This window comes from Poecilia reticulata, linkage group LG16 (assembly GCF_000633615.1).
Source record: "Poecilia reticulata strain Guanapo linkage group LG16, Guppy_female_1.0+MT, whole genome shotgun sequence".
NCBI classification, from domain to species: domain Eukaryota; kingdom Metazoa; phylum Chordata; class Actinopteri; order Cyprinodontiformes; family Poeciliidae; genus Poecilia; species Poecilia reticulata.
This window is the reverse complement of record NC_024346.1, coordinates 22,996,239-23,010,773: the sequence shown is the minus strand read 5'-3', so window position 1 is coordinate 23,010,773 and position 14,535 is coordinate 22,996,239. Positions and strand designations below refer to the sequence as shown.

Genomic DNA, 14,535 nt, shown 5'->3' with positions numbered 1-14,535 from the left:
ATTTGACTTTCAGCGTTTACAGAAGATTTCCACGGCACTTGTCAGCTTCCCTGCTCGGTCATTATCGGTTTTCATTTCCAGTGACACACAGTGGGCTGAACTCGAGTCACTGAAGACAATATAAAAACCGGCCTTGCATAAATTTGAAATATCACATTTCTAAACTTTCGCAAAGTCAATTTTTTTTCTCTTTGTTTAAACTTTCACCTCTACATTGTCATCTCCGTATAAAATGAAACCTTGTGCTGAGCACTGAAAGCAGATTGACTGCTGCACAAAGAGTGGGTTCAGATTTAGACTCTGGATGCCAAACCTCTAATTTAAAGAACAACGGAAAAGTGCAAAATAATGTCGCCACCCACGCACAGAGTAAAATTTTCTCAGCACTCGCGGTGCAAGGAGGTTGGGAAAGAGCAGTGTGGTGAAGTGGAGCGAAACGGCACCAGGCGGCGACTTCATCGCGATGGGCAACCGTGATGTTTGTGTTTGACCTTTAATCCTTCAGGATGTAACGGATTGAAACTCCTCCTTACATGCATGAAAACAAATTTCAACACAGTGTTGTATTTCTTCATTTTAAATGCCTTGGTGCTAGAATTTCACATTTTCTCTCATTTTTCCAACCTTTTGTGTCGACGTGAAATAAATGTTGAGTGTTCTCCACAGAATTCTTCACACAGTTTCCAGCCGTCCAGAGTTCTGACGAGGCTCGCTTGGCCCCAGAGCATCTTGTTAGAGGTTTATGCATTTTCTGGAATTGGGTTTAAGAGTCCAGGCTGACTAATAGAGACATCTCACAGTGGAGATGCTTGAGGTGCTTCATTGCACGCTCGCGCTCAGCTCGGCTCCCTGAACCCCTGTTTTCTAAAAGAGCCTGGCCTTGAGACAAGGATGCACACACATTTTTACACACACAAGTAAAACACCTGTGTTCAGAGAACCACACACAGGGCACATGTGAAGCTTGGAATCATTTCTTGACTGTGCTGCAGGTGAGGAGGAAGAAAACAGCAGTGCAGATAAATAGCTTCTTACCAAAGTCAGTTTTACAGCTCTGAATATTTTATTTTACTTTTTTTTCATTAGAAAAGTTGCATTTTTAGCATAACATTACTTTTCACACATTTAATGAAATATTTGTTAGTGATGTGGTGTAAAGATCCTTCAGTGACAGATTTTCGATTTTGTGACTTAATAGGTTTTATATTTTGCATCTTTTCGTTGTTAATCCTCAGGGTGTTTCTTTCCTGGAAAAATTGTTCCAGGTAATAAAAGAACTCTTTAGCATATTTTAATTTTAAGATAATGGCCCAGTCTCTGTAGCATTGTGCTGAGCATTTGATGTTCAACCTTATTAGAATTCAGTCATGATGACCTCACCATGTTTATAATGATTATTGTAGCAATAGAAAAAGATGAAAGTTGTCGCATTTTTAATTGTTCACATAAAGGTGGCTGATTGAAATATCTTCCAGTGTGATGCTGAAGGATTTTTACATTAAAGATGTAAAAAAAGGCAATATTGACAGTATTTTCTGACATTTTTGCAAGTTTATTTTTATCATTAACACACACGTAAATGTTAACTTCTACAGTGCCAGTGCTCATTCCCCTTGAACTTCACCACATTTTGTCACACTACAACCACAAACTTCAATTACATTTACTGAAATGTTTATGTGATAGAATAGGGCAATTACCATTGAATAAGTATTGCCAAATTAGTAAATAGATAAAATAAAGGAGATTAATCAAAGAAGCAGACAAGAGACCAAACATCATGGCAACCAAAAGCCAAACATATTGAAGAAGGTGATCTGATCATATTGTGCCAACATGGTAGTGGCAGCATTATGCTGAGAGAATTGTTTTTGTTAGCAGGGACAAAAAAACTGGTCAGAGTTGATGGGAAGATGGACTGAGATAGATTCAGGGTGAATTTTAGAGGCTACAAAGGACTTGGATAAGGTTTACATAAGAGCAGGAAAACTACACTGAATGTACAGCCAGTCATAATCATGTATCCAAACTCAACGTCCAGACGTTAATCTGTGAAAAGTATGACAAATTAATGCTTAGACGCTGTCCATTTGGGTCTAACAGAGCTTCAGCATTTTTGCAAAGAAACATCTGCAACCATGTGAAAAGCTGAACTGAAAAAGGTTGCAGCCATTTTTGGAGCAAATGGTTCTGCAAATAATTGACTCATTTAGTGGAGAACACAAAAAATGCAGAATTTGCAAGACAGTGTAGTTCCCTTAGTTCTCTAAATGTTGTTTCTTTTCTTCTCTGTTAAATCTGTTTGTCAAAAAGCTGCATAGAGGAGCTCTTTGTTATATAAAGTAGGCTTTTTGGAACAGGTATCTGTTCTTACACGAAGGTCAACCATCAGTTGTACATAAATGCCCTGAGAGCAAACAATTGTTTTTTTTTTCACAAGAGTTTTTTTCAACATAGTTTAGGATTTTCTTGGCTTCTCCTCTCCACCTAATGTAAAGTATGCACTAGTATATTTTCTTAAACTTGCATGTTTTTCTCTTTTCTTCCTTCAACAGAGCGGCATGGCGTTAACATATGACCCCACAACAATGCAGAACGGGTAGGTTGTCTTTATTTTTTTCTTGCTAAAGTACGCTAAACATTTTTATTTTACTTCTGAGGGCAGTTTTCTGCAAGATTTTATTGCTGAGAATAGCCATCGGTATCAGTCACATTAGACGGCTTCGCAGACGAACAAAAGTGCCACAAACATTTAAACCTGATGAGCAAAAGCACCTGAAGGCATGGGCCCACGTTGCATTTACTAGCGCTGAAGCAGAATGCACAGGTTGGTGAGGCACACATTTGCTCCGTCAATCTGGCTCTTGCAGATGGAGCATTTATTTATGCACCTATGCATGCCAGCTGTCAGACGTGTTGGTTCTGATTGCAGATGGGGTTGTTGGGCGGTGTTGCAGTCCTGCTGTAAGACTTTCGTCAGCTTGGCTATCTTCAGCACTCCTGGGTTGAATGCAGAGAGCAGAGTGTGTGTAGAGTTTCAGAGGGAAATTGGAGATTGGTCATGTCTGCTAGGAATGCTTCTGGTGATGCGTTCCCAGGAGGAGATGCTTGCTCCCAGCTCTGTGTTCCCTTTCTTCTCCTGTCAGCTCAGTCAGCCGTCCGTTTTTTATTTTTTCATTCATACGTTTCCAACTATCACAGCTAGATCTGCATTTTGCTGTCCTTTGCATTTTCACCTCATCTTAAATATCCATCCCTTTTTTTTTTTTTTTTTTGCTCACTCAGCCTTATATTCTGCGGTTGAAAGAATTATTTTTGACATTTTGGGCTTATCAACAACGTTTTTGACTCATCGCTGTCTTCTACCCCTTCTTGCTTTCAGTTTTCAAATAATTACTTTAGTTTTGGTCCATGCATGCATAAAACCATGCTCATGCACAAGCATCTGTGGACTTCAGGCTGTTTAAGTCCTCGCCGACCTCTCTTCCGAGGTCATCCAAGCCTCTTCCGGCGAAGCGCTAAACGACTGTGAAATGCTAATGTAGCTAATTAGAGAGGCAAAAAGAAGGGAGGGAAGGGGTTTGAATAAAAATGGAGGGATGAACAGGGTCAGGAGGAAGGCAAAGGCAAAATTAAAGTCAGCCCAAGGAGAGAGAGGAAGGGTATGAATCAATTACAATTTCCCCAGCCACTCTGAACTCGGGTGCAGTTGATTGTTGAGACGGAAAACCAGATTTGTGAAATTGTGTCATTTTTGCCTCTAATTGGAGGTTTTGGTTTCATTTCCCACTGGGTGAAAATCCTGGGGATTAACTGAGGACCCACTGGCTTGGGAACACCTTGGAATCCCCCAGAATGAGATAGAGGGGTGTTGTTGAGGAGAGAAATCCCAGAGTTTGCCTGTGACCCCCCTTGACCTCTGCAAAGTGAAAAACAATGAATTAGTGGATGAATGGACTGACTTCCACATCATCTAAACCCCAAATCTCTCCAGGACTTTGCAAACTCTCACCATTTTATTTGCTTAAAAGTTACTGACATCATAAGTAAATCACAAAATCTATCGCTTGTCATGGAAAACTCCTGACTTTGCGTTTAGATTGCACCAGAGATTACATACACTGCTGTATTGGTGTTCTGCTCACCATTACATGTTAAGTGCGTTGTTTTAAATAGCTGTGCTGGAGTCGCCATTGACAGTTTGCTGCTCAGAGCTAATAGCGTCTATCAATAACCTTGGATTTGTCCTCTTCCCACAACTTCCTACTCTCAATACCCATCAGTCTAATGAAAAATACAATAAATACAATCACAGAGCAATATTGAATAACCCTGCTGCTGTCCCTATTTGTATTCATCAATGACAGTAATACAGTATCTGTAATGCAAGTCATATATTAATTGTAGTCTAAAAGATGGATCCATGCCAGTACCTTTTTTCAGTAAGGGACCTTGTTTTCGCATCATCAATACTTCTTCAAACATGTTTCAGTTTGAATTCTAGTTTGGTTCAATCTACATTTAGTCAGACATTTTCAATTTAGACTCAAAATCTTTAGGCCTGGAAGCGTTTGGCAACCGACATAATTGCTGCGATAATTGATGTACTTTACGTTCTCAAGTTTACTCAAGAACTTTTCAAGTAGATATAAAACTGAAGATTCACTTTAGGAGACCTCCAACTTAAAAAAAAAAAAAAAAAAGGTTTCAGCAGATCTACCTCCTTCATGTGAAGAACCATTTCAATGGCTGACATACAACTGGGAAAGTTAATCCAAGTCAAATTTAGTTTTCCAGTGGGAATCATTTGCAGACTGTGGCTTTCACACAGAACAACTGTTTTAATTTAATATGACTAATCGCCAGACTTTCAGTGCAGCTGTTTTCTTTTGTTATTTATCAGTACTTTGGAGTTCTGCAAGTGAAATGCACCTCAGCCATGTTGAGATCAGTTGACTGACTCCTATCTTGGTCTTCTATTGGAAAATCAATAAACGTTATTGACACAGTGCTGCTGGAAGAAATCCATGCCTGTGCCCTTAGACTACTTTCATGTGGTTTACACATGATGTCTTATCCTCTGAATCTTTGCCCAATAATACGAGCGTAGAGATTTTTCTTAGTTTACTGGCAGGAGTCGACTAGTATTGCCAGAATCCTGTTTCCGCATTACTTTTCTTGTGTTTCGTACATTAAAAGTGATCAATGTGATTCTTGTGGTGAGCTTTCTGACTGTGCCATGGTGACATCTGTGATGCAGTGTAGAATCTAATAACAATTAATTCCTTTCTTTTTTCCTTTACTAATTTTGCACTTTTCCGAAAGTTAAGGTTTTGAATTCCTAAGCTATAGCAATACAATCAAATGAGATAGCCTGCATGTACTTCAAAAATGGTTGTTTAAGTCGTGAAGCACTTGAGACTTCTCTTGGAGTGAGGGTTAAGACTTGAGATTTTGACATTCTCCTCAAAGGCTTGAAATGTGATGGGGACTTAATTTGACCTTTGAATAAAAGAAAAAGAAATCAGCAGAAGTCAGTAAAAACTAATCAGAGCCAGGAGGAAGGTCTTAGCACCAGCAAATAAAGCTCATGTTGGGCCTGGTCACATCCTGCCTCTTGATCTCCGCTCCACTACAGCTGGTTCACCACAATGAAGCCGGCTGTGAACACTCTGGCTACTATGTATGTCCACTGATGACGGCAGTTAATTAGATTTTTTCTGTAATGGTAAGTTGTTTCTCTGCTATTAGCACAGCTACAGCGCATACATGAGCATGATTGACTGTACTAAGACCCTCCTCCTGGCTCTGATTGGTTGTTTCTGACCAGGAGCGCTGCATTTCTGCTGATGTTAGTAGGACCACAAGGGGGAGATACAGGAGCTCAGTTTTTATTTTTTATATATTTTTTTACTTTATTTTTTTTTTACACATTACCTGTGTAATGTTATACAGTTTTAAGAAATGTGTAAAAAAACACAAGTGTTATTTAACTGTCAAAACATACCCAAGGCAACCGTGGAAGTGATGACGATAAAAAAGAAAATTTGTTTTTAATCGAGTCTCTTCAGTAAATAAGAAAAATCACATTTTTATCAAGCAAACCATTTCTATGAAATCACAAGTGACTGTGTCAGATACGGGTAGAGGAGAGTTTCTCCTTTTGTCTCTGAATCTCTTTTGCCTTCCCTCTCATACACCATTATTCAGCCAACAGACACTTTAGGATCGATCGGGCACAGCAACATGGCCTGGCGGATGAAACATGTCCTCTCTAGGTACACAATGATAAATAAAGCACTGTGAGCCACAGCATTGTACTGCTGCAGGGTTATGGGGGTGAAATAAAAAAAAAAAGGCAAAAAGAAATGGAACAGATTCAGAAGGGCAGATAGAGGTATAGGTCGAAGAGTAAAAGGAGCATAAAAAGCTGATGCTACATATACAGCTCATCTACCATTTGTGTAGGTGGAGGCATAAAGGGCAATATTGAAATATCTCACCCACTCACACATTAAGGGGGTAATTCATTATCATGCATGGCAATAGAACAGACTCCTTTGTAGAATGATGCGCACTCAAATGCAGTGTCAAGTTTCATTCTTAGATGACTTTGATGGTTTGACTCAGAATGAAGCTGCAATATTTATTGTTTCCAGGACATCTTTGATGATGTCTGATTCGTTTTGTCAGCGTTGAGCTAACATCCGCCTGGCAGTTCGAAACAAAGAGGCGCTCATTTTCACCTTTGCACGAAGCTACACACGGTTTGTAAATCAAGAGCTGGTTATGCAGAGAAGCCTTTTAACTGATTATTTATTTATTTATTTTTTGCATTCATTGTTTGGAATACTTCTGATTTAGTTTTGATCCGCATTTAGCTTGTTTGATGCTGTACTGTAGATGATGAAAATGACTGTTTGTCTTGTATGCTTCATAGATTCTACTCTTCACCCTATAGCATCTCCACCAATCGGATGATTGCACAGACATCAATCACACCCTTCATTGCTGCCTCCCCTGTCTCCACATATCAGGTGGGTTGACCGTCCCATAGTTGAATGTCCATGGTGTATTTGCCTGGCACTTTGTATGTGTGCAAGGTTTTTGTTCGCAAAACATTTTCCAAATCATGCATCTTTTCTTACATTTCATTATTATGTGATATGTTGTGTTTGTCTATTACAGAAAAATCCCAATTAAAAATGTATAAATATGTGTGAGAAAATGTGACCAAGTTCACGTGGCATAGATACTTTTCCAAACCACTATCTTTTCAAATAAAAATGGAAAGCTAATATTTTGGAGGTGTTCTACTAACATCTGGCTTATTGTGTGATTTTGATGTTGACAATGTGAATGGCTTAATATACATTATGTTTGGGTGTTTCTGCCAAAATATATATAATGGATATGAAATAATAACTTGTAATAAGACAAGAAAATCTACAGATTGTAGGGGTTAAACTTTGCCTACTCCTATCCAAAATCCATATAAGAACATGTTGCAAGCTAAAAATAACCAGCCATGTGTGTGGTGTTAATGTACGCATGCACACGCAAACATAACACCCCACCTTATCTGAGGTGTAGTCCCTATGCTTACGGGGAATAAGGCCTTTTGAGGAAACCACTGACATTTTCCTTTTTACCCTGTCCATGTAGCTCTGATCCTAAAGTTCTGTTCCACTTCCCCGTCCCAGTGTGTCCAGCCTGCTCCCCTCACATCAAAACAAGTTATATCAAAGCTGCCTGATAATCTAAGCTGTGGTTCTTTAAAAACCTGAGCAGGCTCTTGATCGACAGCTTGTCAAACACAGATTTCGACACAGACACCTCGGCACCCCACACGGCTTTAGGAAAACAAATGTAAAACACAAATGCAAAGGCACACGTTCAGCCGAGCAGAATTCAAAGTCACATCCTGCTTCCTGCAGAAGACACAGGAGGAGACTGGCCTACGTTACGCAGCCTTATCTCCCTGCAGACACACACTTACACATACCGTAGATAAACCAACATGCGCATTTGCATTATATTGCAATCTGTGAACCGTACAGTATCTTACATGTGGCAAAGTAGCCTTCAGGGACTGCAGAAAACAGAACAAGATGAAAGTGGTGATATGTGACCAAGAGAGCTTTGATGATGTAACCCTCACTGTGAAGCAGTAACTGGTGGATAGTTTTGCTCTCTGTGGTCTTTGTAACTTGTCATAATTACAGCTTAACTTAAAGTACAGCAAACCCTCAGCTTCCGCTGTCATGTTCTGCCACAGGGACTGATGATTAAATCTTCTTTTCTTCTTTTGTTGTCTCATTTTGACTCTCTTCCTTCTCATTTTGAATACCACTTGTTTTTCTTTCTGCTTTCCTGTCATGGATACAAAACCTTTTTACCAAACTCTTCTCTTTTGTCTTGTCTCTTGGTTGGCTTTTTGCTTTATCTTGCCGCTCATCTCCGCCTCCCTCCTAATTAATCGCTCTAAATTTTTTTTCATGTCCTCTCTTGTCCTACTCCCCATCTCCTCTTTTTCTGTCCTTTATCTGATATAACTGGCGTATCCTCCGACTTTCTCTTCTCTCGGCTTTTCTCTTTCCTTGTCTCTATGTAGGTCCAGAGTACATCATGGATGCCACATCAACAGTATGTTATGCAACCTACAGTAAGTCTTCAAAGCCTACTTTTTCTTTTGATTTTTCATCATGTGTTATCATGTCTCGGTGGAGCCATTTTCTGCATTCATTAGTCCCTCGCTCTGACTCGTTTTATGTCTGTCCTTCACTCCGTAAGCATGTCTCATTATCGGGCCTTCATATTAATGTCAGGATTTAAAATATAGCCACATTTATCTTTTAAAGTTAATTCTAATAACACTTTTACGTAGTCTTTAAAAAAAAATAGATTTTACTTATTAGACCATCTCCAAAAATTCAGAAATTAAAATAAAACTAATTACAGTAAATTATTGGGGAGAAATAAACCAAGGGATGCTAGAAAGATTTCAGTAACATGTCAGCTAACTCATATTGAGGCAGAAAGGTGAATCTTAAACTAGAATACTAAAAGTTTATTTCTGTGATTCAATTCAAATATGTTGAAAAATTTCAACATTTCTTCATTTAACCCTCCCACATTCTTAGCGTGATACTCAGGAGTGCGGCAGATGTCACAGTCGGGCAATGGGAACGTGTCAATTCCCAAAATCATGGAAAATAAACCTCATAATAGCACATGCGGGGTCAGTGTGACCCCTCTGGGACTGCACACAGTGTAAAAACCTCACGCGGGGTCCACTGGAACCCCTCTTAGGATTGTCAGAGGGTTAAAAAAAAAAAAACAATTCTTAATAGAGATATTTTTTCTATGACTTCCACAGTTATGGGGAAGAGTACCGATTTGACTGTTGTCCAGCAAACAAGTGACAAATGGTCATTGCTATGAAAGCCAACTCTTCACACACATATGTAAATTAAGAGGAAAAATGAATGGTAGAATAAAGGATGCAGCTGGGATAACCTAAGATGATGCTTGTAAGATGCAAAGCCCATTCATGACTTTGAGGGCGCTCTACAAGGTGTGCAACGCGTCTGGAGTCAACACTTCAAGAGCCACCACAGATGTGAGCTGCAGCACAGCTGCCCCTGTTTTAATCCACCTTTGAACTAGAGAGAACAACGTGAAGAAGGTCTGAACTGTTCCTGTAGTGGCAGTACATTAATGTGACAAAGTCTGGAGACAGACAGGAGAGGCAAACTGAGCAGTCTAGCAGGGAAATTTTGACCCGTTTCATGTTTTGCTCTGCTGAGAAACTTTATGGAGATGCACAGTTTATTTTCTAGTATCACCTGGCACCTGTCCTGTCAAACATAGCAACAACCATGGCATCATTGGGGCCGATTCTCCAGCAGACTGGTCTGATGTAAACCTTATAAAGAATCTATTGGGGGTATTGTCAAGAAGAAGATGAGCAACATCAGATCCAACAACACAGGAGAGCTGAAAGCCACGGTTAAAGCAACTTGGGTTTCCTGACCTCTTCAGCAGTTGCTGCAGGCTGTCTGGTCACATTAAAGCAGTAATTCATGCAAAAGGAACTCGGACCAATAATAAGTGTTTATACTGCACAGTGCATGGACATACTTCCTAGCAGATGATGTTTCTCTTTTAATTCTGTTTAATTGGTTGTTGTACTGTATGTATTATTAGAATTTTCTGAGAAGCTGAATTTGTTTTCTTTTTGTTTGCCGATACTTGAAGTACATCAGCGTGTATTGAATACGCATGAGAAGTATGTCTCACACATTCAATTGAATTTCTACAATAATATTACTTATTGATTATTTAGATCTATTGACACACACCTTTACATTTCGCTCTTGTTCTGCTGATTCAGTGTCTGAGCCGCCTCCTTCGAACGGCAGCTTGGAAAGCTCAGCAGAGCTATCTGTAAAATCAACGATAAAACATTGCTCCCTGCTGGATTGAAATAGAACTGCAAATGCAGAACTGCACAAATGCTGGACATTTTGTATCTATGCACATTTTTGAATAAAAAAAAAATAGGACGGATAATATTTTGCCAGAAAAACAAAACAAAGCAAAGCAAAGTTGTTGGAAAAACACACCCACACATGCTATAGATTCTCACAAGCACTCATATATTGACTCTGAGAGTGGGTGTACAGTCAATAAACTCTTTGGAAGAACTACCAGTTCCTCTTTCATTCTGATACTAATCATTTGCACAATCTTGATATAATTTTTTTTCCCTCGTTTTGGCTTTTCAGGGACTGTAACCAATTAGATCCGATTGAGTCCCAAAGGCTCTCAATTAGCCCAACACAAAGTCTGAGCCAAAACCTGTGTTATATTTTCTCTCCTGAGGTAGAAATATAAAACCTGTGCCCTTGTTGATTCATGAGGCAGAGTACAGTATTTAATTAGAGGAAGGAACAGTGTTGTCCTGCCTGTACTCATCTCACAAGCTGATTGCTGTTCAGCGCAGCAGGGCCAGTGGATTAAAAAATCATTGGCCTACTAGATTCATGTTGCAGTCGCCTTAGAGCAGTGGTCCCCAAACTACGACCCGCGGGCCGGATTCGGCCCGCCTCCACATTTGGTCCGGCCCCCTGAACAATACCAGAGCATTTAGATTTTTTTTCATATACCGTATTTTCCGGACTATAAGCCGTTTATATGCGGATTTTTCTTCAACCACCAGGGGGCTCTTTAGCAGGAAATGAATCATTGGAAGTCTGGTTACTTGCGCGCCAACATTGAGCCCACAAACAGCAAAATGAGTAAGAAAAAGATCAGATGTCTTTGGAAAGTTTCTTTGCAAAGGGGAAAAGGCCCAGAGAAGAGACAGGAGAATGGATTTATCCCGGACCGGTAGGTGATTCCCACATTACAAACCTGCTGTGCGTAACATGCGGCGACCGGCTGCTAAAGAGGCAATGAAGCTTCAAGCTGCTTTACCACATAGAGACCAAGCACCCTGTGCTCAAGCAACACAGCTCGGGTGTCGTTGTCTCTCATCACTCCCAGATGGGACCTTCTGGTTGCAGAGAAACAAGCTCAGGGCTCCCGTTAGTCATTATCGTGAGTTAAAATTTTCACGAAAGTAAAATGTTCGTTTTTGTGACACTTCTGTATCTTATTTCAATGGGATATATAAACGTTACCATAGCAACCAGAGTCAGAGCGTTTGGGCAGTGGTCAAGAGGAGAGGAGTAGAGCTTCGGCCGATTCTCCAAACTTCTGTTACCACAGAGCTGATAAAAGTACAACTGGTTCAATCGGTTTGTGTTCAGCCACACGGCACAAACCGATTCCAGTCACGAACATCCCGATTCCAGACGATAATCCAGTAAAACCCCCAACATAGCGGGAATTTAGAATAACCAAACACAGATGACGATATAGATGCAATAGTTATAGTTTGTGGAGTCATTTTAAGAGATAAAAGACGTAACAAAAAGAAAAGGCGGTGGATGAAAGACGACGGGAGCAGCCGCTCTATTTGCTGCACTATGATTTGGTGGTGAATGTTTTTTTATAGTTAACATTTTTAACTGAATAAACATAATAATGACCTTTTAGATTTAATAATAAACATTTCCACATATCATCTCCTATATCCACCGGACTCTCAGTTGCGCAATATGTCAGCTGTTTGGGATTCCCCTCTGTTCTTACGTCACCGCGCTTTCTGATTGGCTACCTGTCACATTCAACAGGTTGTGTTCTCGGTCCCAGTCAGGGAAAACCCCACATGCTGCGATAAAAGGGCCAAGATGACCCAAATTGGGCATATTCAGTATTTAGTGGAAACACCAACATGCAGAAGCCTTATCTGACTTTTCATCCCCCCTCCCACTGCCCTCTCCCGGGCCGCAACAAAATGTCCAAGTCTTGACCAGTAAGCGGTAATAAACAGGTTGGCACCACTGATTTACCACATACTAGTAGCAACACGAAGGATCAGCACTTTTACTGTTACAGTTCGGAAACTACTGTAATAAGTTCTGTTAAATCTAATCTTGGCAACTTTTTCTTTTTCAACTGTAATATATGTGATATTCAATTGACCTGTTATGACTCAATTTTTGCGTGTCTGCCTCCCTCTGCTGCTGCTGCTGCATTGTTGTGGAAAATCTAGAGCGGCAGAGATATCTGAGGCTTAGATGTGCATGTTTACTGGTTTAACAAACAAAAAAAACTTTGGGGTTGTGGCTTATAGTCTGGTGTGGCTCATAGTTCGGAAAATACGGACTATAATCCTTCCTAGATTTTTTCTGCGAAGAACCCAGAGAGAGTTATTTGATTGTGCTTTCTGAAAAACGATATATTTTTTACATTTAGGTACTCCTGCAATTGTCTTTTTCTGTTTCACTTTTTCTGTTACAAACTGACTCCGGCCCCCCACTAGAGAAGGAAAAAGTTTGGGGACCCCTGCCTTAGAGGTTCTGGTATTCAAAATTTCTGCCAGATAAACTGTTTAGAGTGGTTGAATATTTGTTAATGCATATTTAGTGATGGCGATTGATTCAGGTTATAAACTCAAAATCTACAGCTAAGCTCTTGGCCTTGTCTCTGAGCTCTGAACATCTTGTTCTTGTAGATACTCCAGGTAGGCTTCAGGTATGGAATATGACAAACCTGGACGACGATGGTTTCCTGGTAGCTCCGTGCTTGATTCTTCTCAAATTCTTAGCTAGCGCCTTTTTTTTCCCCCCCTCAACATGTTTCTTGCGATGCAGTAAAACATTTTATGGTTCTGTGATCACCCCGTCAATATCTTAGCAGCTTCAAGAGTGCTGCATCCCTCTTAGAGACGTTTGGTCACTTTTGACAGTCAGTTAAATTTCTTCTTTTTTTTTGTGGTCCATTTTGCACTTTCAAATAAATGTCCCATCTAATAATTTGGCAAACTGCTTGATATGACAGCTTAAGACTTGGAAGAAGTAAGACAGAGATAACAGGGAGGGAAGGCCGACGGCTTGTTGAAATAGAAAATAAATAGCAAAAGTGGGGCTTTGACAGTGCAAGGAAAAGGGAGAGAGACGCGCACAGAGAAAGGGGAGAGAGAAGGAAGGGATTACAAGGGATAAATCGGAACAAAGAAAGGAAAACTTCTGCAGAAGCATGTCCGGGCTGTGTGCGTTTTGCTCCCAAACCCCGTCTGTGCATCCGCAAAATCCCAATGCGAATACATGGGGGAAGCCTAGTCATTGTATTTCCTGGATCCAGAGCTCGGCAAATTAAAGCTGCGACGGAGAGAGAGAGAGAGAGAAACGGGGAAAGACACTGCAGTTTGAGTGGTAGCACAGGGTTTTTCTCTGCTGCGCCACGGTTAACAACTGCTAACTTTGATAAATGATGCACGCCACTTGACACATTTAGGCTGACACATTTATGCGGGCTTCTCATTTTCAGCCCATTGCAAACTCAGAGTTCTTGCACTCTCATTGCACAAATCTGCCAAATGTGCTGAGACGGACTTGGGCAAAAAAAGCATAGCGGGGCGCTCGTGAGCAATGGAGGAGTAGGCAGCGTTTCCCTCGAGCTCCTGCAAATTTGGAAATATATTTATCACTAACTTGACATTTGGGCAGTTTTGCAACAGAGAAAATAGTCTGGTCTTTATCTAACCGCACCAGGGCAGGATGAAAGCAAATTTGAGGACGCATACCTCCAACAAGGACAGGAAAACGAAAGAACCAGGCCTAGCCGCCCCGGACTCGCCTGAAGGTAGCTACCCGATGGCTAATGCTACCATTCTTGAGGCTATAAACTCTCTTCGCACAGAATTACAAGTCACCAAATTTGAAATTTGTCAGACAATAGACACTCGCATCGAAGAAGTGTCCACCACTATYAGAGGAGAACTCCTCAACCTCAAAACCGAGACTCAAAGTGCCATTCACGTCCTGAAAACGTCCAATGACCAACATGGCGCATCCATTGTTGAACTAGAGCGAGCGGCTACACAGTCAGCAGACGCGGTAACTATTCTCCAGTCAGAGGTAA

General features: G+C 40.6%; 1 protein-coding gene across 6 annotated transcripts in view; it reads left to right on the top strand.

Annotated features, from left to right (window-relative positions):
- The window catches only part of LOC103478357 (RNA-binding motif, single-stranded-interacting protein 3), a 170,591-nt gene that overhangs the window by 144,286 nt on the left and 11,770 nt on the right, over nt 1-14,535 (top strand). For 5 of the 6 annotated variants that reach the window (XM_008432136.2, XM_008432135.2, XM_008432132.2 and 2 more), the window contains exons 8-10: nt 2,556-2,599; nt 6,941-7,037; nt 8,615-8,665. In XM_008432136.2, the coding sequence (XP_008430358.1) occupies nt 2,556-2,599; nt 6,941-7,037; nt 8,615-8,665 (192 nt within the window). The remainder of the gene's footprint in view (nt 1-2,555; nt 2,600-6,940; nt 7,038-8,614; nt 8,666-14,535) is intronic. The other variant, XM_017309584.1, reaches the window with a different exon arrangement.